The following is a 26,267-nucleotide window of genomic DNA, read 5'->3' as shown; positions in this document are numbered from 1 at the left end:
GTCCTGAGTCAGAACCGGAATCAGGTCTGGATTCAGATGCGAGGTCAAGGTCCGGAGTCAGGTCTGGGGTAAGGTCCAAAGTCAAAGTCTGGGGTCATATCTGGGGTCAAGGTCTAGGGTCGATGTCCCTCCGCGACGTAAGTACCCTTCGCCGAATGAGCTGGCAAAGATGCAACGATGGTGGAAGTCTCCCAACAAGCTTTTATCCCCTCTCTATAAAACACCTGCGCAGCAGCTGGCCGAGTGGGAGGCTTTGAATAAACCTGCGTTCCCCTCTGCTCCTCCTGAGAAGGAGGAGGAGGAGGAGGAGGAGGAAGATGATGAAGAAATCCCCAGTAAAGGCCTTTACCACCATCCGTGGCATTGCAGCCTGAGAAAGAGACGGGGGGGATGTGCCCCCGTTGCCAGAAGATCTGGACTGGGACTTGCAGGACGTGCACCCCGAAGGGAGCGAGCCGTGGTCGGCGGGTGGAACAGTCACGTTCTTGCCTGCTTCAGTCACGTTCTCGGTCGGTGGAGCAAGCTCGACAGGACAGACGGGAGAGAATGTCTTGCACGCAACTGGTGACTTTAGAAACTCTATCTACGGGCAGAGAAATCTGTAGGGTAGGAGCGAGGCTCTTGAGAACCGTGGGAGGATCCCTGACCAAAGAGCATGAAAGGACACTGCCGGTTATGCAGCATATTCTGGGTAAGTCCGGGAGGGGTAGGGATATCCAGCCCGGGGATTTGATCCATCTTTTAAAGTGGGGGTTGAGGAACTATAATGCTTTAAGTGAGGACAGAAACTGTTATTAGGGCTATTATTTCTATTCGCTATATTTGTCTGTTTTATGTGTTGTTTCCCTTGTATAATGATGCTGACATGAGGTATGGTTGGAACTGCTCTGAAAACGTTATCTGTTCGGGCCCTTCGCTACAATAGATGGACCTCAGATCACAGGGTGGCATGTATAGGAAGTGGAAATTTGTATGATCTGTAGAGTCATAAAACTATTGTGTGAAACAGAATCCAGAGCTTGAGAAAGAAGATGTTTGCCCGCCTGGGCTGAGCGATAAGGAGCACGGAAGCGACTGCTCATCCAGATTCACAGCCGACCTCCTCCAAAAGCAGTTGAAGGTGGCTGCTCAACCAGGCTTGTAGCCAACTCAATCGCAGACGTCCTCTAAACTAGTCTGAAGGTCAAACACCCCAGACGGAGGAAGATGAGGAAGGCAGGACCCTCAGACTGACGGCTGGGACCTCTCACTGGTATGCACAGCTGCGCACCCAGGAGGCGACGTTATGTGGCTGAAGGTGGAGTTTGTCCGCCCGCCGGCCTGTCTGCTGGCACGTACTGGCCCTATGTGCCAGGATGCACCGGGCATAAAAACACAGTGGGGAGAGGGGCGGGGTGAGTCTCCTAACACCGAGGCCTACGTTGTCTCCGCAGGGATGCCCGCCGAGTTAGGAGCCTGTCGGCAACCCTCTAATCCACTAACTCAAGACAATGTTCAGTCTCAGTCTTTGCCTCTTTGATGTGCTTTTACCTGGATAAAGGCTCGCCGTAGCCACCTTGTTTTGTGGGATTTTTGCCGAATCCCAAACCCATCAGCGACGTAATTGGCGACAAGGTTGGAATTCGGTGATTGAAATAGTGGAACTCTCTAGTGGAGTGCACAGCTATGTGAAGTCGTGCCAATTGATATGAATTGTGTTCATGCTGCTTGTGTCTGCGGTCTTTAAGTCTTTCTTGTGGAATATATATCAGCAGAGAGGGCTGAATAAGCACAGCAAGAAAGTGCAGAATTTGAAAGTTGGAAAGCCAGGAATCAGTCAGATTGCACCGCACCCCCCCCCACCACCACCACCAGTGGAGCTGTACTCTGACATGTGTCCATGAAAAGAGATTAGGGAAATACTTCAGCATAGGAAACAAGAATGAAATGACGGCCAAGCTCCAGTGCGAATGGAAAGGAAGGACCTGGGCAGTCTGTCCCAGGGCTCTGTCACCCTCAAATACTGGTATTTATTCCAATGAGTTTCCCAAAATTGTGATTCTCTCTCATATCTGTCAGATTCCTTCCTTGTCTCTTCAGCAAAAGGCAAAGGAAAGGGAAATCGTCCCAGGGCTTCAGATCGGAGGAAAGGCATGAGTCCCTTTCCCTCTTACTCTGAAGTGATATTGCCAGGCCTGTGGGGACACAGAAAAGAAATAAGAAAGATTAGGAGTGGCCTGTGTTCTTTTTCAGTGCATGAAGATCACTTCTCACCCCCTCTTCTGTCCCTTCACTTGAGCCTTCCTCATAGCCCTCTAATGCCCACGTGTGCACATTGTCCTTTGGACGTGACTGATGAGCTGAGCTAAACCTATGTATTAGATTGTAATATTGTATTGCTATGTATTGCTATGTATTGCAATTTGTATAACATATGTATTGCATATAGTATGACCTTCACCCTTTATAGCAAAGCCAGGACAATGTCAGCCAATGGCCAAATGAAGCCTCAGGAAGGCATCTTTCACACTCACTGCCCATAGAAGGGAGTTTGCTTTCCCACAAATCCACAGGGCATATGGATTTTCTCAGTCAGTAGCACATACCTCTTCCACCCACTTCCCCACTCGATTGTTAACTTTCTGAACTGGGGGCATGGCTGCAGGACTGCCCTTCCTCCTGCCCTTCCTTGGCTTCTGGGAGGATGTGCCGGGGATGGCTGGAAATACCCTGAAAAGAGACATTATGGAGAGGTGCTGTGAGCACAGACGGACTTTGCTCTCTGTCCTGTCCTCACAGGATTCTGCAGCTGAAGGCAGTTCTCTTGGCTGTTGCCATGAATGATGTGGGCTCAACTGACTGTGTTCACATGAACAGAGACAGAGATCACCCCCTGCTGAAATGCCAAGAGCTGCAAGATGTGCCCACAGGAATGCTCCCTATGCCCAGCTACAGGCTCTCTCTTGATGCAGCAAGGAGAAGAGCAGGTTGCATTACAGACGGAGCCTCTAAGGGACACAGATCCCCCGGCCTGGCAAACATATTGAACACTGTCTCAAAGTCCCATCTGCTTCATGGGATCCAAAACTCTTAGAGCTGCCTGGAACCTGTTGCACCTAGGAAGCATCTCACCCACACAAGCACACGGCTACAGGGTCACCCTCATCCGTTCCTCCAAGTGTCTCACCTGCCATAAGTTCCTTTTCTGTCAGGTTTCGTCCCCTGTTCTCCTGGCATATTTCTGTTTGCAAGTGTCGGTGGCGCGCCACTTTTTCTGGAGAGGAGACGATTGGCAGGAACATTTCCTGTAGGCAGAAGACAAGAAAACCCTTCAGGACACCATTGCAGAGGGCTCTTGAAAAGGAAGGCTATGCAGTTCTTCTCAGCCTGAGGTCAAATTGTGAGGTGTCAGGCTGATTCCTCTGAAGCCTTTATTCCTGGCTGGACTTCGGCCATTCTGGACACTGCCTTCTCTCTGTCTTTTCATTTGCACTTTACAACATCATTTCTTGGGCTAGTGCTTTTCTCACTCTCTGTCCCATTGTGAAAAAGGAGACTTGCTGGGATGTATGGGTGGCCTAACAGAGTGTCTCTGAGGGCGGTAATTTAAGGCAAGGGAGCAGATCTTTGGATGTGCCTACTGATCTCACATGCCTAGAGTTCCTCTGTTGACACAATCAAAAGCAATGAGTTGTTTTGGGGGTGTTTATGAGGCATGTTTAGGAGACCAGGATGTGGAAATGGAGGAAAGTTGAACTTGGAGATATTAGTACAGTTGGGAGCGTTGTGCTGCACTGAGGTCTTGTTCCCTCAGGACTCACTTGAGATTTGCCCTATTGGGGGAGCAGCGTCACCTCTAGCGCCTCATGCTACCTGAGCCATCACACTGTCACTTGGGTTCCGATGGCCTACCCAGGAGCACAGAAGGAGAAGGTGCAAGCCTCCACCAAGAAGCAGTAGCTCCATTACCTTTCTGGACAGTGCTGGCCTCTCCTCTCCTCTCCTCCTCCTGCCTGGCCTTTACAGGTGCGCCAGGTGGATTTCGATCTCTACTCTCCAGCTTGTACCTGGAAAGCAGAAAAGGCATCACTCTAAATGCCTAAATCCTTTGCACCTGGTGTGAATAATGGGGACACAGGAGCATTTGGGAGGTGCTGGGAAGTCCCTCTTTTCTCAAAGCGCAATAGGCAGAAGAGGCCAGATGCTGGAGGAGTGTCTCAGCAAGGTGAGAGGCATCATGAAGACCTCCAACGCCTGGAGGGGCATGACCTTTCTTCTCTGACTCTTCCCTGTGCTTCCTGTGAAACTGCCAAACCAATTTTAACCCAAATCCCCTGTGTGCTTTTGGGATCATCACTCATCTCCTGTTCCTGCTCCTGTTCAGGCAGAACACTTTAGTCCTCTTTCCTACTCCTTTCCAGCATCCTTTCTAATTGCTGTCTCACCCTCCGGATCACCTTCCCAAGAACATCTCAAACCATGTGTAAAAAAGAACCTGTATCTCCCAGACACGTAATGGAACAAAACACCTAGCACCACAGGAGCCAGGAGAAAGCTTTTTACTTGACTGGGTACAGGCTTTACTTTGGCCTACATAGGTCTCTGCCCCTCCGCCAAAAAAAAAAAAAAAAAAAAAAAAAACGAAAAGAAAGAGGTGACTCAAGTGAATATTTGAAAACACCATTGTGAAGCATTTCATTCATGCAGATGTCACAGAAGAACAGAAGACATGAAAATGTCCCAAGGAAGGTAGCAACTGCCAGGAACCTCCACTTTGATGCACATTTGAAAGGGTTGCTCATGAATGGCTTTCTGAGTAGCCTTCACAAGGCTTGGAAACACAAGGTTACAAAACATGCCATGAGCAGCTGTTGGCTTAGCCAGCCAGGGGCTAAGAAGGAAACATACTCACTCGGGAAAGACAATGACATGACCAGAGCGTGTCTGCGAAAGAGCAGTTTCAGAGCCCGAGAGCACCGAATTCCTCATCTGCGGCATCTGCAAACGAGACAGACATCTGGGACATGGTAACAAAAAAATTATCTAAGTGCTCAGAGGGGAAACAATCTCTTCTACTGCTTAGAGAAGAGGCTGCTTTTGAAACTTTCAATTGTTCTATTCCCATCAGCAGCCCCTCAGTTATGCACCATAACAAGTGGAGAGAAAAAAAAGGAGAAGGGGGAGGAACATGCTCAGGCCTCTTGCAAGACTCAGCATTCAGAGAGTCAGTTAGCTTAGGTCTTTCCAAATGTGATGTGCGGTTAACCCCACAGTCTCTCCCAACATTCTCTCCCTCTGGGCCTTGCTCGTTCTGTGCCTCTGCTTCCTGCCCAGAGAGTGGGGTAAGCACTCATCACTGATTTACACACTGAACTAGGAATGCTACAGAGCAAGAGGACCATGAGGATCCAATATTGTGAGCAGTTTATCCCAGACACACTCAGGCCCTCCAACTTCAAAGAGAGGGGAATGAAGTCAACACAAAGTTGACAGAGAGGTCTGACATCTCCATTTGCCCTGGCAACTTTATCCCATGAGGAGATCAGACTGAGCTTCCGGGGGGGCCCAGAGCAATAGTTTTCAACAGCTTAAGGGGAATCAGCTGAGCTTGCTGCCTTACCATACCAGACATGTTCTAGAGAAAAATAGTTTCCGAGGACATCCTCACAAAAAGGGGCACGAAAGCAAGGCTTTTTGCAAGGAGCAAAGCCTGGTGGGACAAAAAAACCCCACAAAGCCTCCTGTTGTCTTGGCCTTTTTTCCTGAGATTGTTGAAATTGGCTCCTGGGTTGTATGAATCTTGAGTGGACCCAGTACACTTCTGCACAGGTTCAACTTCATTGCCAAGTCCTCTGAATGCCCAAGTCAAACTGTCCGGGTAGCTGGCATTCCTCCCAGCCAGGACTGTCCATGTCCTTCCACAGTTTATGGCAGGCCAGTAGACTTGCATTCCCTTGGGAATTCAAAAAGGTGACGGGGAGCACTGGAGAACTGGAGAACTTACCGCAAGAAGGGCCGCTAGCATCTGCTCGGTCCCATTAAGTCTTTCCAGGAACTCTTTGTAAAATCTCATTTTCACATCTGCCCCTTCAATTATAAGCATGCCAATGTTCTTGAGTACAAACACAACATTTTTCCCACTCTTGATGCAGCGGCGGAAGAGGCGCAGGGTCTCCTTTACACCAGCCTCCACCGTTTCACGGGGAAGAAGGACGTATGCGGCTATGTGAGCACATTTCAGGGGCTCACAAAGCTTATGACCTAGGAAGCAGACCAAGAGAAACAAACTTACTAGCAGAGCACACTGAAACACAGCACCAACAGATTTGTGGTCTTCACGCAAGCAGCTGCTCAAGAACTTCTTGCACTTTCTGGGAAAAATCATGCGGGAAGATGCTCAAAGCACCCTGCAAGCAGATGTGCCAAGCGGACAGCAATGCCTTCTCCCCCACTACAGAGTAGGAAAGAAATGGATACAATCATCTCCTATAAATGTGAGGCTCGATGGCAGGACAAGGAGAGGAGGAAGGGAGCAAGTTGCCTTAATGGGTGCCAGGTCACCGGACTTGGGCCAAACTCTGTCCTTTCAACATTGAGAAAGATTTCACGGGCCCATGTCATATGGATGATAGAAAGAAGGAAAAAAAAAAACACTCACTGGTGTCCCATTCTCTATGTGAGGGCTCTGTAAAGCTGACTTTGGCCTACTACAAGGTGCAAGGGGAAGGGAAAAAGCAGCATGAATGCTGCTATTTGCCTTTACAGAATGTCAGCTAAAATGAGGTCAGGGAGAGAGGGAGTATAATGGTAATCGCCATGCTGAGGTCCTGAGAGCTACAAATGGAAGCTGTTTGGAGAACGTGGTGATGGAAGTCTGGAGCTCTAACAGTCACGCCTGAATGGAATTTATGCTCTGCTCAAAGATGTCCCAAAAAAAGGGAAGCCCAAGTTTCAGCATGTCCTCTTACCAGGAGTATAGGCCTTATCATAGGTGCAGCTGTGAACCTCCGCAATACTCTTTGAAAGATGGAACACGGGTCTGTGAACAGTCACAAGGCCATATTTCCTAACAGCAACTTGCTCAGTCACCACACCAAAGGTGCCAAGCCGAATAGCTCTGACTCCCTGCAAAGAAGAAGGAAGAAAAGCATTATTCGAGTGCTAGGTGAAGAGGCTTCTGACTGGTCAGCTGCATGAGGATGGAGCTTAGTGTCCTGCTCAATCCTGCTGTGCAAAGGGAATGAATGGAGGAGTGGGGAAAGCCTTGGAGAACCCTTGGAGAATGTCTTTAGAAGAGCACCTCAGGTGTTTTCATTCCCCTTCTTCTCCATGCTCTTAAAAAATGCTAGTAAACATAGAGAACTCATCCCTCAAATACCTCCAGTGCAGAAGAAGGGCTTCTGGGGAGATGCATAATGGCAGACCCACCTTGTTCAACATCAGCTGATCTCGAATGTACTCGGAGACTCCTTCCCAGATAGCAAGGGTCTCTGGAAAAGAAGTGGAAGACACATCAGGCTCTGTGTGGCCCCGCTCACAAAGGTGCAGCACATGGTTAACCAAGGAGGTGACACGTGCAGTCGTACTCAATGAGCAAACTGAGTCCAACCCTGAGAGGGCCTCAGCAGCTGAGATCAAGATGGCATTAATGGGGAGGCCTGGCAGCTCAGGTAGGCCTTCCCCACTGGGAGACCCCTGTGGCAGGGACTCCTGAGTGGGGTGTCCTGGGACAGTGGGGATAGCATGAGGGTTGGGAGCCAGGAATCCTGGCAGCCACACTGCCAAGTGAGGCAGAGGGGACCATGAGCCTGGGCTCTGGCAGCAGTTCCAGCCCCATCCACGCTCCTCCAGCCCCAGGCTTTCCACAGCCATGTTCACAGTTCATGATCTCCGTGAGACTTCCCGAGATAGAGCTCCCAGAGGCCTTACCGTGTGCTGGCAGCACTGGCAATGGCTGCCCATGGGACCTGCCATGGCCAGGGTCCCAGAGCTCCATCCTAGTTTCTTTGCTCTGGATGAAGAGCAAACAGGAGGTGATGAGGAAACAGCTCCTCTCCTGCTCCTCCTGTACACGTCACCTCAGCCCTGTGCTACTCTGACCGCCCCTCGCTGGTTCCCGCTCAGGGTCGTGGGCTCCTCACAGCAGAGCAGAGCCGAGAGCAGTCCCAGCACGTGGGCTCTCCCAGGCTCGTCGCGACGTGTGAGGAAAGGTCGGAGCGTGCGCTCTGACTGCTGTGCCTGTGACACGGGATGTCCCCTGTGAGCACAGCCCATGTCACAGAGGGGTCTGACCCTCCTCACCACGGGCCAAGCTAGGGCTGGCCCTGCGGTGGAGAGGGACTGCATGGGGTGCTCAGGGGCTGCCCTTGCGCTACACAGACTGTGAAACAAAGATGAATCCTCCTTTCACCGTGGGTCTTGGCTTAGTCGGGCACTGCAACTGCACGCACATGGCCATGGCTCCGCGCGCAAAACCTGTCTGCCAGGGAGGACAACGAGCTTCACGCCACACTCACCCCACAGCCGCATAGTGCAGGTGGCTGCTGCCACCACGGGAGGGAGTGCTAACCACTGAGCCCACCAGCCCACTGAGCTGTTCAGGGTGGTTTGCAGCCAGCCTGACTACAAACTGCTGCCTAAGGAAGTATGAAGGCCAAAGTCACTGTGAGAACGAGAAGGATAAGGGAAGTGAGACCACCAAATTGAGGGATGAGATCCCCCGCTCTGGAGTTTGCGCAGGCGCAGTCCTAGAAGGATGATATAACAGAAAGAGGGAGATTTACCCACCCCTGGGTGGTCTCCTGGCATGTACTGGCCCTAAGTGACCGGACGCCCCAGGGGATAAAATACGAAGGTCAGATTTGGGGGACGGAGACTCCCAATATTGAGGCCAATGTTGTCTTCTGCGGGGACGCCCGCTATGATTGAGAGCCTGCCAGCCCCTCCAGACTGCTACCTTGGAGAGATGCGTGGTCTCGTAATTCTGCTGGCAATTATTATTCAGTCAGTAACTTTTTCGTATTCACATGTACTAACCAATTCTTATTCGTTTGTACTTGTATCTATGTTGTGTTAATTAAAGGCATCATTGTTATTAAGTCTACTTTTTGTCCTTGGATTGCCAAATCCTGAGCCCATTTGGCACACATGGGATGCAAGGAAGTCAAAGGGAACACCTGATAGGTCTGTCCTACCAGCTTTGGTAGGACACTCAGCCATGGCTTGAGCACCAGACTGACACAGAGACCTCTACTCATGATGAGAAAATGATGCAGGGAGTCATTTTTGGCCACACAGCGATCCCAGGACATGGCAGTCAGGAGAAGGCTTTTGATGTTGCTCAGTAAAACCATAAAATGCACCTGGGCAGCACAGTCAAGGAAGGAGAACTTGCCAGCTTCTGCCAGAAAATCCAACATCATTTCTAGCCAAGTGACTGATATGTAGCAGATAGCCTTAAACTCTGATGAAACCAGGACGAGAACAGCTGTTTATGATATACGCTTACAAAAGCATTCACATTATCCAAGTGAAAACCACAGGGTAGTTTTCCTAAGAGAAGACTTGAATTCACAAACACACAAAGTTTTAATATTTCTTTGTTTGTTTTCCTGGCATACTTACTTTTTTTTTTTTTTCTTTTAGGTTTATTTTTGGAGTTCTATGCCAAATGCCAAATTTTGGAGTGCTATGCCAAATCTCCGAGATAAAAATAGGATTTTAGGAGGGGAAAGTGGTCAGCATCTGATTCTTAATCTACCTATCTATGCATATGAATGAGTAGGAAGATTTGAATTTTTACTCATTGTTCCCATCCTTTCCTTAAAAGAGAATCTTTCTATTACGGGCACAGATCTGATTTTGAATTCTTCCGTCTCACTGTTCAGTTTCTCCCTCTCTTTCTGGCACTCCTCAGCATTTCTTCTCTTTCTGCATCTAATTTTTGAGAGCCTCCCATCTTATTTCTATCAGCTATAGCTTGTACTTCAAAGAAGAAGCATTAACTGATGTTACTCTCCAGCAGAACACTTTATTTGAAACTTGAAAACTTCATTTGAAAACATGACTATATGATGAAAATTTAGTAAAACTAGTAATAAAAATTGACAGCAATTTATTTTCACTTTACCACTCCATTTTGAGTAGTCTTTCTGTTCCTTTCAGTCTTAAAGCCTTTTGTTCTGATTAGGAGACTGTTTTGTGCCCAACAACCACATAGCACCACACAGACATCCATCACTGCCTAAAGTGCAGGAGAATATTGGTGGGGCCTGACACAACAGTGCTGCCGTGAAGCTGACCTTTGAGACGTGCTATTCCTCAACATTGGCTGTAACAGGCCACATTCTGACGGAAGACACCATGAATGCTGAGATCCTGTTGAGATTTGTCAAGGACTGACTTCCTACAAGCCACAATGATTCTCATGGCTTTCTGGCCTCCTCAGCCATCCCCAGGCAATGGTGCCAAGCATTTTTCCAGGCTTCTTTCATTTGCTGATTCCTTAGGCTGAATATGAAGGGATTTAAAAGAGGAGTCACAATGCTGGAGAGAACAGAGAGGATTTTGTTGAAGTGTCCAGGGTTCATGTGGGAAGGCCTGACACAGATGAAGATGGAGATGCCAAAACGCAGGGAAACAACAGTGAAATGAGAAGCACAAGTGGCAAAGGTTTTCTGCCTGCCCTGGGCAGATGGGATACGGACTATGGTCAAAATGATCCAGGTGTAGGAGAACACAGTCAGTACCAAGGAGCCGAGGAGCAGGAGAATGGACACCACAAAACCCCTCAGCTCAGCAACCCAGATGTCCGCGCAAGCGAGGTGCAGGAGAGGTGCACTGTCACAGAAGTAGTGGTCAATGACATTGGGACCACAGTATGGCAGCTTGGCTTTCAGGACTGCTAATGGCAAGATCAAGACCACGCCACCCACCCACACACCCAGGAGAAGCTGGCCACACATCCTTTCCGTCATGATGGTGGGATATCTCAGGGGGTGGCATATTGCCACGTAGCGGTCATAGGACATGATGGCTAAGAGGATGAACTCTGTTGCAGCCAGGGAGAAATAAAAGTAGAATTGGCTAAAGCAGCCAGCAAAGGAGATGGTCTTCTTCTCTGACAGGAAGTTTGCCAGCATTTTTGGAACAACAGAGGAAGTCATGGACATCTCAATGAAGGACAAATTGCTGAGGAAGTAATACATGGGAGAATGGAGATGGCAGTCTGTATAGACCAGTACAATGACAAGAGCATTTCCCAAGACAGTCACTAAATAAACGAGCAGGAACACCACAAAGAAGATGATCTCCACTTCATAGCGGTTTGGAAATCCCACGAGAACAAACTCAGTCACAGGCGTGATACTCCCCATCCAAATGTGCTTTCTGTCATGGTGAGAGGAAGAGAGCAACACAGTTTCTTTGAATATTCAATTCATTCATTCATTCAAAAAGAAATCTTTCCTCACTACTTATATCTCCATTTCTCCATTCCTCCCCATTCCTCAAATATTTGTTGTTGTTCTTTCCTTCAAAAAAAAAAAAAAGGCGGGGGAGGAGAGATGGATAAATGTAAGATGCAGGTCTTTGCTGCCAAGGTCCTTCCACCTCTGTAACAACCAGTCAAAATTGCCATCAAATCACAATATGCAATGCGTTCTTTTCATGCTACATTTCCAACTTCCCTATTTGCAGGTCATGCATGCACAAAGCAGCAAAAACAGCTGCAAGGAAAATATTCTCCTCTTATGCTTGTGCTTTTGCACTTACCTTCTGCACAAAGAACACCCCATATATTTACATTTGATAACTTGCTGAAGCTATCTGTGTCCAAGCTCCCAAAGAACTCTTCAGTTTCAGGAACCTGTGGAGTTGCAGCATTCTTCTGTTCCAGCAAATTGTGGAGAGATACAGAATAGAAGTGGATGCATCCTACATTCCCAGTTTATTTTGTAACAGCAGAGGAACTCACTTTCTAACAGAGTTACAGCATGGCCCAGAGAAGGACAAATACAAAGGAGCAATCCCATGATATAGTAAGCCACAAGACTCAGAGTATTAGAGTAAAAAACATTTTTCACCCCTGCTGATGGTATAAGCAGAGCTGTTATATGTGGGCTCTGATAATCTGAACACCATAGCATGAGAACTGAAACACACATTCTGTAGTTTGTGCAAGCTCTAGCTGCTAAAACCTACGGGAGAGAACCTAGTCATCTTGAGAAAACTGAAGCAGTTTATAACTTTGAAACCACCCAAAGCATGTTGTCCAGAAGATAAAGTTCAGGAGGAAGGCGGAAGTCTTCTTCTTACGTGTGTTTTTATTTTCTTTTTTAATGAATTATTTATTTTTAGTGAAGACAGCACATTTCAGAGTGAGCCAATTATACCTGATAGACAGTCTTAGAAATGACATAGAGATGATAATTGGCTCCCTTAGAAACATTTGAACCTTGAAAGCTGGCAATTTCTGACTCAGGGGATTCAGGCAGACAAGTCTCACCAGAAGTTTGCAAAAGTAGAAAACTTTTCTTCTTTGTAGGGAACAACAGCATTGTCCAGTATTTCTGATGAAAAAACGATCACTTCAAGGGTCTTGTCTTTCAGAGACACCATAGTAATGAGGAGAATCATCTCACCTAATGGAGCTAATATGGAAGGATCCCACCATGGGCTTTTCCAAGATATGGTCTATCTATTTGAGGCTAGAATGCGGCTAGCTGAGGACTCGTATGTTGACGCTTTTCACATTCACTCCGATTAACACTAGAAGCAGATATCCTTAATGGCATATGGTGGTCTCCTGGGCAGTCCTCCTGTGCTCTTGGACACAAACAACATATTTTTTTTTGTATGTATCTTTGTTGTGCTTCCCTCATCAATAGGAAAAAGTCTCTGGTTTGATGCTGTTAAGGCTGAGGCTGTATGTCCCAGCTTGCTGTATGACAGCCTCTAGGGACATTTGAGAGTGTGAATTTGTTGGGGAGGTCTCACAGAACTCTCCTATGTGACAACAGCCTATACAACTGGAGTGCATCCTGGGACACTTACTTGGCAATGTGCTCATCTTTTCCCTCTGAGGGGTCCTATTCCAGACAGAGGCCTGGAGAAAGGCAGTGGCCAGCACGTCAAGGGGAGTTGCTACTGCCTCAGACTCACAGATGGCAAGGCCCCATTTTGAATACTGATCCCAGTTATGGGCTTCCAGACCAGGAAGGATGAGGGAAACTTTGGAGAATCCAGCAGGAAATGGTAAGGTGCCAACTGCAAAACTCCATTGAGGCAATATTGGGGCATCAGATCTTTTTTAGTGCGGTAAAGAGGAGGCTAAAAACACTACATCAGAAGGTGCTAGGAGACGTGTCCAACATCCTTTCAAGGCATCTGTCATCTATGTCTATTGTCTTTATAATGCTTGGAGATTAGAGGAGAACTGAGATGATGGGAGGAAAGCAAAATTTGCACTCACCGTCAAAAATGACTATAAGGATGATGTGCGAACTAAAGCTCAATTAAGCTCAGTGTGGTGCCTAGGAAATTCTTGGAGTCCTCCTGGAAGATATTTCTGGGCAAATAAAGGAAGAACAGGCAGCGTGGAGTGACCAAGGTTACATCCTACCCATCTGGCTTTCCTGCCTGCTGGACCTATGTGTCTTACATGATGCAAAGACTAGATTTGTGGAGGAGATCAAGCACTGTAAGTCATTTTCTGTTTACTTGAAGAAGGGATTTGACATGACGTCCAACAATCATTTTGTATCCGTGTTAGGATGTCATGGTCTGAATGGTTCTCTTAGTTTTGGTCTGGATGATCCTGTTAATTTTATCATATCAGAGGTGGCAGAGTGCTGCCATCATGTTGGCAAATGTCTTTGAGGAGAGGGGATTGTAGGTAAGTTCGAGGGCATAGATGCTATCCAAAGGGACCTTGACAGGCTGGAGGAATGGGCCAACAGAATCCATATGAGTTCAAACAGGGACAAATGCAAACTCCTGCCCTTGGAAGGAACAGCCCCCTGCTGTGATCCAGGCTATGGATACCTGGCTGGGAGCAGCTCTGTGGGGAAGGCTCAGTGGAAGATCCAGATGGACCTGAAGCGAACATGTGCCCTGGCAACAGTGCCATGTGCCCTGGCACAGGTGTGTCCTGGCAACAAGGATGGCCGAGTGATCATCCCACTCTGTCTGCACTCATTAGACTACATATGCAATTCTACCTCCAGTTTTGGCACCCTCAGTCCAGGGAAGACGTGGATAAACAGGAGGGAGTTCATTGAATATTCACCAAAGTGTTCAGGAATTTTGAGCCCGGGGAAGAGAGGTGGAGGAAATGGGACTCATTCAGTGTGGAGAAAGGAAGATTCTGGTGCATCTCAGAGCAGCCTTTCAATACCAATAGGGACATTTTTGAGAAGACAAAGTAAGGCTCTTCACAGTGGTGTATGGTGGGAGGAGGAATGGCAATGGACATAAACTGAAACAAGAAAGCTCTCAAGAGGCAGTCCAGAGAGGCTGTGTGGTTTTCATCCTTCATAGACAGGACTTGATGAAACTCTTGAGCAATTTCTCCCTGTCTTTGAGCAGGAACACTTGGATCTCCTTCCTGCCTTTGACCCATCACTGCAACATTCCAGCATAAGCTTTGTTCAGTCCCACAATACCTATAAAATGTCCTCAACAAATTCTACACAGTCTCACATATCTGTTTCAATATCCCACAAGGAATTTGCTCTTTCCCAGGAAACCTCAGAAAATTTTCTCTCCTTGTGACTGGTTGCACAGTAGTACTTGTCCCTCTGCAGAGAGGCAGTAGAAATAGTAATAAACTCAATGCCCATCAATCAGTGATCCAAGAGCTCTGGTCTCTGTTACCCAAATGCTGAAGGACTGGGTTGTTGTTATGCATTTTATTCAGGGTTACTACGCATTTTACTCATGCTAACCAGGAGCCTTCTGGAATTCAGCCACGGAAAGGGCTCCAGAGTCCTTCACCTGGGGTGGAGGAAACCCAAAGGCCCCCTGCAAAAGGTAGATTTGGGGCCGATTGGTGAAAGAAGAGTTTTCTAAAAGATGACCTGGGGCTCTTGGGGAAGAAGCAGGAGTCAGCCATGTGCACCAGTGGCAAATGCCATCCACCAAGATGGGACTCGCATACTGCAGGCAGATAAAGGGGTTGAGATGTGTGAGGAAGCTGTTCCCTAAGCTGCTAAGTCCACCCCTGCCCTGGGAAGGAAGCCTGGGATGGGAAGTCTGATCCCCCTTGTCCTAATGTTGCCATTTAGTAATTTTCATGAATTAATTTTCACTCATGACTTGCAAGAAAACTATGTTGTTCTGGAACAAGAATCAAAAGAAGGATTTGTTTATGCATTTTCAATAAAAAAATATGGGGTTGTCATTCTGTCTGAAAGACTTCTTTACTACTTGATCACTCCCTCCCAATAGTGCAGAAAAGAGCAGTCTCCTGGTGCCCTGTGAGACTGGATCGGGACCAGGGCCAAACCACAGAGCACTGTCCCTTCGACATCTCTGCAGTTGTTGGGGCAGGAGGAGACTCTCACTGTACGTGCTGCTCCCATGCTCTTGCCCTCCCAGGGGGAGTGTGGATGGAGAGGAGCAAAGCCCTTCCCTGAGCCATGTCTGCCCCTGCATGCAGCACTTGTGTATGCGTCACAGCTGTCCCTGATGCCAGCAGCAGGAGTGAGTGGGGTGAGGAAGTGCCCCTTCTCTGGGTGATGTCCCCACAGTTCTAATTGCCCCCAGGCTGTGTGGTAGAGGGGCCATGGAGAGCAGGAAGAGCTGATCCTGGTCAGGGAGGTGACCACAGCCCCTCCCTGGGCACCAGGCCTTCCCCCTGCACCGTACTGCCCACCAGCAGCCAGCAGTGGACCGAGGGCAGCATCCCCTTCCTTGGGGCTGGGGCATGGCTCGGCTCAGGGATGTTCCCATTCCCGCAGCACAGGCGTCTCTCCTGATGCCAGAGCTGTGCAGGAGAGCCCCAGGCAGGACTCTGTGCCACCGTGGGAGACTCAGTTTGCCTGTGAACTGAAAGGTTAGTGATTCAAGCCCAGTCATGGATCGTGAACCCTTGGTAGGATGCCTGGGAAAGGGACCTTCTGCCTGGCACCCTGGCTTTTGCTCATGCTCAGCAGGAAGTAGTGGAGAAAAAAAAACTATGGTAGGCCTATGGCCCTGAAACAGGCTGAAGGAAAGGACCTGTGAATTGCTCAGGGAAGGACCTGTCTCCTGAACCAGGGCTCCTGTGAATGGAACTATCATCCCGGGTGGGGCTGGTACCACTGATAGTCCCCTTCACACCTGGGTGTGCAGAGATAGGTCCTGCCAAGGGGTGTAAATTATGGCATAAACTCCAAGGCCTAATGTCAATGAGAGCAGTCCTGCTTTTGGGTACATCTTGGGGATGTGTGGGAGCACAGGCAAATGGAGGCAGTCCAGGAGGGATCCTGGCAGTGATTTAGCAAACATGCAGGGCTGTCTATGAGAGGAGTGGGACAAGGGAGCCCAAGAGGCAGCGGCTGAACCAGAGAGTGCAGATAGGTTGTCTGCAGGTTGAGGGGTTGAGGGGAAATACAAGGCAGCTTTGCACTAGGATGATGGGCAAAGCCGAGGGTTTGTAAGGATCTATGAGGAACTGAGGCAAACCCACAGATGTTCATTTCCAAGCAATTGAGCTCCATATTTGCAATAGGAGCTTCTCAGGTGCACTCCCTCCATGACTGGAGAGGAAAAAGGGCAGCAGCAGAGACTGAAGGACTCCCTGGTTGCACGTTATACTAACTTGCAGAGTTTCTGTCATGAAAGAGCTATTGCAGCTCTTGCCCATCCTGCAGGGACCAGTGGGAGATCGGAGCCCCTCAGGGCTGCAGACAGAGGCTCAGCAGGGGGGAACAAGGGCACCTGCAGTGGCACCAGATGTCCATGACCCTCTGATGGCATTCCACTCCAATTCACTTTCCTTAAAACAGATCACACACAAAGTCTCCTCCAAAGACCAGTAATTCAAAAGATACACCACCACCAAGAAAAGAACTAAACATAATGAAGGAGGGCTATAAAATGGTAGATATTGAAAAGGGTTCACTAAACATCTTTTTCTTTGCAATTTTGATGTACAGTATTTTTTCATATTCAGATCCACACCAATAGAAAAGGTATTTTTAGGTCCTGCACAGAGTATAGAGGCCCAAACCAGCTGGGACAGTAATTGCTCCCTCTTTGCTCAGAGCCATTCCTGCTAGGAGATGCTGAGTTCTCTTGCCTGCTCTCTCTTGCCCTGCTCAGTTCCCCTCTACTCCAGACACCAGGATGCTGCAGTGATGAGGTCCAAAAGGCGTCTGCAGGTTGGCTGTGGATGAACAGAGGTTCCTGCAGCTTTTGTGGCTGAGGAACTGTCAACGGTGGGAGGACGTGTACAGGAGGAGCAGGAGAGGAGCTGTTTCCTCATCACCTCCTGTTTGCTCTTCATCCAGAGCAAATGAGCAAAGAAACTAGGATGGAGCTCTGGGACTCTGGCCTTGGCAGGTCTCATGGGCACCGATTGCCAGTGCTGCCAGCACAGGGTAAGGCCTCTGGTAGGTCTATCTCGGGAAGTCTCACAGAGATCATGAACTGTGAACATGGCTGTGGAAAGCCTGGGGCTGGAGGAGCATGGCTGGGGCTGGAACTGCTGCCAGAGCCCAGGCTCATGGTCCCCTCTGCCTCAGTTGGCAGTGTGGCTGTCAGGACTCCTGGCTCCCAACCCTCATGCTATCCCCACTGTCCTGGGACACCCCACTCAGAAGTCCCTGCCACAGGGGTCTACCTGTGAGAAGGAGAAGGCCTACCTGAGCTGCCAGGGCTCCCCATTAATGCCATCTCAATCTCAGCTGCTGAGACCCTCTCACGGTTGGGCTCAGTTTGCTCATTTAGTACGACTGCAGGTGTCACCTCCTTGGTTAACCATGTGCTGCACATTTGTGAGCGGGGCCACACAGAGCCTGATGTATCTTCCACTTCTTTTCCAGAGACCCTTACTATCTGGGAAGGAGTCTCCAACTACATTCTAGAGCAGCTAATGCTGAATAAGGTGGGTCTGCCATCCTACATCTCCCCAGAAGCCCTTCTTCTGCACTGGAGGTATTTGAGGGATGAGTTCTCTACGTTTCCTTGCATTTTTTGAGAGCATGAAGAAGAGGGGGAATGAAAACACCTCAAGTGCTCTTCTAAAGACATTCTCCAAGGGTTCTCCAAGGCTTTCCCCACTCCTCCATTCATCCCCTTTGCACAGCAGGATTGAGCAGGACACCAAGCTCCATCTTCATGCAACTGACCAGTTAGAAGCCTCTTCACCTGGCACTCGAGTAATGCTTTTCTTCCTTCCTCTTTGCAGGGAGTCAGAGTTGTTCGGCTTGGCACCTTTGGTGTGGTGACTGAGCAAGTTGCTGTTAGGAAATACGGCCTTGTGACTGTTCACAGACCCGTGTTCCATCTTTCAAAGAGTATTGCGGAGATTCACGGCCTCACCTATGATAAGGCCTATGCTCCTGGTAAGAAGACATGCTAAAACTTTGGCCTCCACTTTTCTGGGACATCTTTGGGTTGGGCATTAGCCCTGTCTAGCAGTAACTGTTAAAGCTCCAGACTTCTGTCACCACGTTATAAAAACAATTTCAATTTGTAGATCTCAGGACCTCATCATGGCAATTACCATTGTATTCCCTCTCTCCCTGTATTGATTTCACAGCAGGCTACAGCTGCAATTCTGTAAAGGCAAATATTGGCATTCATGATGGCTTTTTCCTACTCCTTCCACCTTGAAGTTGGTCACAGTCAGCTGTAAGAGCCCTGAAATGGAGACTGGGATCCTAGTGCATGTGAAAACCCATCAGAGGCAGGTTTTGCTGTGATTGCTAGTCATCCTTGTGAACACTACAGCTGTTTTGTGCACTTCAGAGGGTGCTGGATGGATTGGAGGATTAAGAGGAGTGTAGTGCATTCTTTTTTTTTTTTTCTTTCTTTCCCTTCTTTCTTTCATTTATGTAACATGGCTCTGTGAAATCTTTCCCAGTGTGGAATGGGCTGAGCTTGCCCCAAGTTCTTTGACCTGGCACCCACGAAAGAAACTCACCATTTCCTCCTCTCCTTGTCCTGCCGTCGAGGCTCACATTCGTAGAAGATGGTTGTGGCCTTTTCTTTCAAACACTGTAGGGAAGAAAGCATTGCTATCCACTTGGCACATCTGCTTGCAGTGCTTTGAACATCTTCCCACATGATTTGTCCCAGAAGGTCGAGAAAGGGAGTTCTGTAAGAGCTGCTTGCTTGAAGACCACAAAGCTGTTGATGCTGTGTTTTTGTGTGTTCTACTAGTGCCTTTTTCCTCTTGGTCTGCTTCCTAGGTCATAAGCTTTGTGAGCCCCTGAAATGTGCTCGCATAGCCGAGGACATCTCTCTTCCCCGCAAAACAGTGGAGGCTGGCATAGAGAAGACCCTGCGTCTTTTCCGCCGCTGCCTCGAGAGCGGGAGAAATGTTGTCTTTGTGTTGAAGAACATTGGCATGCTTATAATTGAAGGGGCAGATGTGAAAATGAGATTTTACAAAGAATTCCTGAAAAGACTTAACGGGACTGACCAGATGCTCATGGCTCTTCTTGCGGTAAGTTCTCCAATTCTCTGCTGCTCCCTGTCATCTTTTTGAATTCCCAAGGGAATGCAATTCTACTAGCCTGCCATGACCTGTTGAAGGACATGGACAGTCCTGGCTGAGAGAAATGCCAGCTACCCAGACAGTTTGTCTTGGGCATTCAGAGGACTTGGCAATGAAGTTGAACCTGTGCAGAAGTGTACTGGGTCCACTCAAAGATTCATACAATCCTGGAGACAGTTTCCACATTCTCAGCAAAGAAGGCCAAGACAAGAAGAGGCCTTGTGTGTTTTTTTCCCCACTAGACTTCCCTCCTTGCAAAAAGCCATGCTTTCATGCCCCTTTTTGTGAGGATGGCCTCAGAAGCCATGTTACCCCTAGAACATGTCTGGCATGGTAAGGCAGCAAGTTCAGCCCTTTCCCTTAAGGTTCTGAAAATTCTTTTTATGAGTCCCTTTGGAAGCTCAGCCTGATCTCCTTATGGATACAATTGCCTAGGCCAGTGGGAATGTCACACAACTCTGTCAACTGTCTATTGACCTCATTTCTCTCTCTTTGAAGCATTAGGTCCAGACAGCAGGGAAAACAGTGCGGTCCAGCTGCTGAAATGCCTTCTCATGTGCTTGCCTCCCTTGATTTCTGCATTAGAAGAGACCTGAGCTAACCGAGTCTCTGAATCCTGAGCCTTGTAAAAGGCATGACCATGTTCCTCCCCTTTCTCCTTTATTTCTCTCCAGTTGTTACGGTGCATAACTGGAGGGACTGCTGATGGGAATAGAATAATTGAATGTTTCAGAGGCAGCTCTTTCTCTAAGCAGTAGAAGAGTTTTTTCCCCTGGGAACACTTAGATAATTCTCTTGGCATCATGTCCCATGTGTTTCTCTCCTTTGCAGATGCCGGAGATGAGGAATTTGGTGCTCTCAGGCACCGAAACTGCTCTTTCCCAGACTCACTATCGTCATGTCATTGTCTTTCCTGAGTGAGTATGTTTCCTTCTTGGAAAGGAACCTGGCCAAGCAAGTAGCTGCTCATCGCATGTTTTGCAACCTTGTGTTGCCAGTCCTTGTGAACGTTGCTCAGAAAGCCATTTATGAGCAACCCTTTGAAATGCACATCAAAATACAGGTCCCTCTTAGTTGCTGCTTTGGGACATTTTTATTTCTTTTGAGAGATCTGTAGGAATGAAATGCATCCTGATCATATTGTCTTGGGCCTTTTTTTTTTTTTTTTTTTAATGTGGAGACCTATGTAGGCCAAAGTGAACACTGTGGCTAGTGGGATTTTGGAGAGCTTTCTCCTGGCTCCCATGGTGCTCAGTGTTTGGTTCTATTATGTGTGTGGGAGATGCAGGTTCGTCAGAAAGGACGATGAAAGGATTCTGGAAAGCTTAAGGGGACTAAAGTGTTCTGCCTGAACATGAGCAGGAACAGGAGATGGGTGATGATCCCAAAAGCACACAGGGGATTTGGGTTGAAATTGCTTTGGCAGTTTCACAGGAAGCACAGGGAAGAGTCAGAGGAGAAAGGTCATGTCCCTCCAGGCACTGGAGGTCTTCATGATGCCTCTCACCTTGCTGAGACACTCCTCCAGCATCTGGCCTCTTCTGCCTATTGCACTTTGAAAAAAGAGGGACTCCCCAGCACCACCCAAATGCCCCTGTGTCTCTAATATTGACAGAGGTTGCAAAAGTGCTCCCGCTTTAGACTGCCTCCTTTTCTGCTTTCCAGGTACAAGGTGGAGAGTAGAGATCAAAAACTACCTAGGCCACCTGTAAAGCCCAAGCAGGAGGAGGAGAGGAGAGGAGAGGCCAGCACTGTCCAGGAAGGTAATGGAGCTGCTGCTTCTTGGTGGAGGCTTGTGCCTTCTCCTTCTGTGCTCCTGGGTAGGCCATCGGAACCCAAGTGACAGTGTGATGGCTCAGGTACCATGAGGCGCTAGATGTGACGCTGCTCCCCCAGTAGGGCAAATCTCAAGTGAATCCTGAGGGAACAAGGCCTCAGCGCAGCGCAACACTCTCACCTGTACTAATATCTCCAAGTTCAACTTTCCTCCATTTCCATGTCCTGGTCTCCTCAACACGCCTCATAAACACCCTGAAAACAACTCATTGGTTTTGATTGCGTCAAAAGAGGACCTCTAGGCATGTGAGATCAGTAGGCAGATCCAAGGATCTGCTCTCTTGCCTTAAATTACTGCCCTCAGAGAGACTCTGTTAGGCCACCCATATATCCCAGCGAGTCTCCTCTTTCCTTTTTACACTTCTCCTTTCTCTGAATAGGATAGAGAGTGAGAAAAGCACTACCTCAAGAAAGGATGTTGTAAATTACGAACAATAAGTGAGAGAAAAGGCAGTGTCCAGAATGGCCAAAGCCCACCCAGGAAATGAGGCTTCAAAGGAATCAGTGTGTCACCCCTCAGTTTGACCTCAGGCTGACAAGAGCTGCATAACCTTCCCTTTCAAGAGCCCTCTGCAATGCTGTCCTGGATGGTTTTCTTGTCTTCTGCCTACAGGAAATCTTCCTGCTAATCGTCTCCTCTCCAGAAAAAGCATCCCAAAGCCCACACTTGCTGCTCAGAATATACAGAAAGAGCAGAGGAAGAAATCTGAAAGAAAAGAAACTCATGGCAGGTGAGACACTTGCCACCCTCTCCTTCTTGGACTCCGGCTCTCCAGGAACAGTCATTTTCCATTTCCTAACAAACAGTAGTTGGGACTACCAGGCAGTATTCCATATATTTGCCACGTCTCTTGGAGGCTGCCTTTGTAAAGCACCGTGCTTTGCTCATGTTGCATCAAGAGAGAGCTGGTACTCGGGCATAAGGATCATTCCTGTGGGCACTCCTTGCTGCTCTGGGCATAAAAGCTGGGGGTGAACTTGCTCTCTCTTCATGTGAAAACAGTCAGTTGAGCCCACATCATTCATGGCAACAGCCAAGAGAACTGCCTTGTGCTGCAGAACTTTCTAAGGGCAGGACAGACACCAAAATTCCCCTGTGCTCACAGCACCTCTCCATAATATCTCTTTTCAGGAAACTTCCAGCCATCCACAAGAGATCCTCACGGAAGGTGAAGAAATCCAGGAGGAAGGGCAGTGTACCCATGCCCCCAGTGGAGAAACTGGTGAGAAGAATAGTGAGGTGGCCAGGAGAGGTATGTGCTACTGCCTGAGAACCTCCTTATGCGGTATAGATTCATGGGAAAGCACAGGTCTGTGAACAGGGAGTGAGAGAGATCTCCTCCTGAGATCATTTGGCCATTGACTGCCATTGTCATGGATTTGCTTGAAAAACTCATGCTCTGATTTTGCAATGCATTTGTCACTACTGCATTCCCAGGAAAGACATGAGAAGGCCCTCCTTGGTTCGAGTGGAATGGTACCTGCTAGGCCTCTCAGGAACAGGGGATGCACAATTTTGGTTTAGCTCAGCTCATCAATTAGATCAAAAAGACAATCTGCAGATGTGCTGACCTATTAGGATTAGCTTAGGGGCATAAGAGAACTGTCAAGAAGGCTCAAGTGAAGGGTCAGAATAGAGGGTGGGAAATGATTTCCAGGCCCTGGAGAAGAACAGATGTTAATCATAATCTTTGTTGTTTCTTTTCTGTGGCCCCACAGGTGGAATATCACTTCAAAATAATGGGAGAAGGACCACTTATCTTTCCTCCAATATAAACGCCTGGGATGATTTCCCTTTCCTTTTTATTTTGCTGAAGAGACAAGGAAGTCAACTGGGAGAGACCAAGAGAGAAGAGCGCTTTTGGGAAACTCATTGGAATAAACACCAGTATTTCCTGAGACATGTTTTCCAGAAGCACCTGTAAGACCTTAGGAACCAGGAGGAATGGGGCTTGTGGCCCATGTGAAGTCCTGGTATTTTTAAAGGCCCGTGATTTGCCTGTCTGGTCCTGGGGAAGCTCAAATGAGGCCAAGAAGCCTGATGCTGAGAGGAAAAGCTCAAGGGGAGTGCTTTGGGTCATTTGGTCTGATGTGCCAAACCCCCAAACCTCCCAGGAGGGTTTCATTGCACACAGGCTTGTCTTGATCCCGCCCTGTTTTCTTACCAAAACCTCTCACCCATCAGGCTGCTGTGGCCAGCCCAGCTGCAGCAACTTGCAGGCCCCATTCCTGCACAGAGGGAGAAACCCTGCTCCTGCAGCCCCACAAGCCGCTTTGGTCCTCTGGGCAGCTCCTGCTGAACCCCTCTCTCCCATCAGGGGCTCTGCTATGGCTGCAAGCCAGGAATTTCTGCTCTCAGGCTCCCTGCAGCCAACAAAAATAGCCCAAGGATCTTCAGTCCAAGGACAAAGCACAGACACGACAGAGAGGACTGTGCTCTGCTCCAGTGTTGTGGGCACATGAAGGACTCACCCTGGCACAGGGGTCTCTGGCAGAACTGTCTGCACGAGGCACATGTTTGAACTGATCCCATATCCCCACAGCCACTGCAGTGGAGACTCAGAGGCCCTCCTGCATTGCCCCATAGGTCTATACGTTCCCTTCTCTCCATTCAGTAATGAGAGGAACAGACACAACGACCGGGCACTGACATACACTATTGCAGCTTCTGTGCTTCCCAGTAGCAAAGGGAATGGAACAACTCAGCTCAGCTCAGTTCAGGTTCAACAGGAAACCTGCATATTCCGTGCTACTCTCCAGCTTTTCTGGCCATACCACATGCTCCAGAAAGGGTGTCCCATAGCAGCATATATGTCCCAGCCACCAGCAGATGTGCTGTCTCAGAGACAGCTCCCCAGGGATGGACCTCCAGAGAAGTCTGACTTTTGTTGTGACTGAGCTGAGTGAGAGGAGTGGGCAGAGAAAGGGGCTGCTCACCTAAGGAAGGTGATTTTCTTGCCACCTTTGAGGTGGCAAGCTTGAAAAAGCTTGACTGTAGGAACAGGGACTGCAAGGCTAGAACTGCTCCAAAACAGCCCTTCCAGGTTGGTCTTGAGCTGGTAACAGGAGCATCTTTGATGAGGATGAGGTTTGGGCCCAGAAGCAGAAGTCATTAGCAGTGCATCGTTGTAGCCTCCTGCCCGCCTCGTTGCCAATGCTGCTGTTGTCAGTTTTTAATTTTCAGATTTGCACTGAGGCAATCAAGCTATGGGAGGTGCTTCTGGCCTCCTCGTTTTGCTTTTGAACATCAGGGCTGAACTGCAGGGAGATGTCTGACACTGGTGTGTCCTGTGTTCTTGTAGGCAGCACAAAATTAAGCTGCCCTGCATGCTTGCCTCCGGTGTGGGGACAAGAATTTTCCCCTTTCCCTCTCATTTTCCATTTCAATTGCTGGGAGTTAAAAAGAACCTTCCCTATGATCAGGGGAGATGCAGGGATGTTCCCAGCACATCAAGGGTGTGCGGAAAATCTCGCTGTCAAGAACTGAATGTCCAAAAAGGAGACAGAGGAGTCCTAAAACTTTATTCGAATAAAGGGAGAGTCCAGGCATATCTCTGTGGGGTCTCTCCAATTGCTGGGGGACGCAGCCCCCCTTTTATACTAATTTCCCGACCGAGGGACGCCCTCTCCTTTTCCCCATTGGCCAAGGTACTCAGAAGTTACAGCCTTCCCGGCCCACCTACACCGAACTCCTGCCTCCTGCCATCTGTTCTCACCTGAGCTCGCCAACTCCTTTGTCCCCCTTGCTGAAGAATGTGGGGGAATTGCCCTATTTCCCTCCTTTGTAAAGGCCCCCATCTCCTTGCAGATGGCTCTTTTTGTCCCACTCACTCATGGCTCCGCTCAGTCTCCCCTCCCTTTGTCCTGCTCTTCAGCCAAACTGTGGGGAAATCTCCTTGTTGATGAATACATAAACCTGAACATTCCACTCAATCCCTCCTCTTTTTTTTTTTTTTTTTTCTCCCCTCCTTTGGACAATACTTGTTTTTACAAACCAGGTGATTTGCTAACAACCTGCATTCAGTATATCTAGTACCCATGGGTACTCTTCATATCCTCCTGGACTCCCACAGACCCAGCAACCCAGCATTTATTTTCCAGACCCACTCCCAGCCAGCGGTACAGATCTACGGAGAGTTAGCCGGGGCTTTCCATCCTCTTCCTTCAACTGACAAGCCCAGATTTCTGGAGTCTTGGAAATCTTAACTCTGGTATGATGAGTCCATCCATGCTCAGCTGTCTTGATTGATGTTTACCAAGACCCAATCCCCTGGCTGGATATCATGGACTGCAAAATCCAAGGGGAGGTTCTGTGCGAGCTGGGCTTCCTGTCGGAGAGACTCCACTAAAGAATGTATTGCTTTAAATATATATCACCTATCTCCACCTCCTTGCCAGGTTGGGTGTTAGTAGGATAGGGAATCCCAAACATTATTTCAAAGGGGGGACAGCTGAATGTCTCCCCTTTGTTTTGCTCTTATTCTTGCTAAAGCTAATGGTAGAAGTCGTGTCCACGGCATCTTAGTTTCTAAAACCAATTTCAAAAGATGCTTCTTAATGTTCCCATCCATCCTTTCCACTCTACCAGAAATCTGAGGATGCCAAGGGGTATGCAAGCCCCATTGAATCCCTAGGGCGGTCATGACACCTTGAAGGACCTTTCCTGTAAAATGAGTGCCTCTGTCTGAATCTATTGCCTCTAGCAACCCATATCTCGGAATTATTTGTTCTAAGAACACCTTATTTA

General features: G+C 48.5%; 2 protein-coding genes across 2 annotated transcripts; one reads left to right on the top strand and one right to left on the bottom strand.

Annotated features, from left to right (window-relative positions):
- Positions 1-10,403: 10,403 nt before the first annotated feature.
- LOC148592346 (olfactory receptor 6C4-like) lies at positions 10,404-11,354 on the bottom strand. The gene has a single exon (XM_088535179.1). It carries the CDS (start codon positions 11,352-11,354, stop codon positions 10,404-10,406), a length of 951 nt encoding a protein of 316 aa, XP_088391305.1.
- A 6,140-nt stretch (positions 11,355-17,494) lies between these two features.
- LOC148592345 (coiled-coil domain-containing protein 81-like) lies at positions 17,495-21,905 on the top strand. Its single transcript, XM_088535178.1, has 7 exons — positions 17,495-17,561; positions 18,006-18,067; positions 18,371-18,527; positions 19,377-19,633; positions 20,516-20,601; positions 21,350-21,447; positions 21,901-21,905. The coding sequence occupies exons 1-7, from the start codon at positions 17,495-17,497 to the stop codon at positions 21,903-21,905; spliced, it is 732 nt and encodes a 243-aa protein (XP_088391304.1).
- The last annotated feature ends 4,362 nt before the right edge of the window (positions 21,906-26,267 follow it).

Source organism: Tinamus guttatus, unplaced genomic scaffold (genome assembly GCF_059628265.1).
Source record: "Tinamus guttatus ecotype Peru unplaced genomic scaffold, ASM5962826v1 Tinamus_guttatus_pri_ptg000618c, whole genome shotgun sequence".
In the NCBI taxonomy this organism is placed as follows: Eukaryota; Metazoa; Chordata; class Aves; order Tinamiformes; family Tinamidae; genus Tinamus; species Tinamus guttatus.
This window is presented reverse-complemented; position numbering and strand designations above follow the sequence as displayed.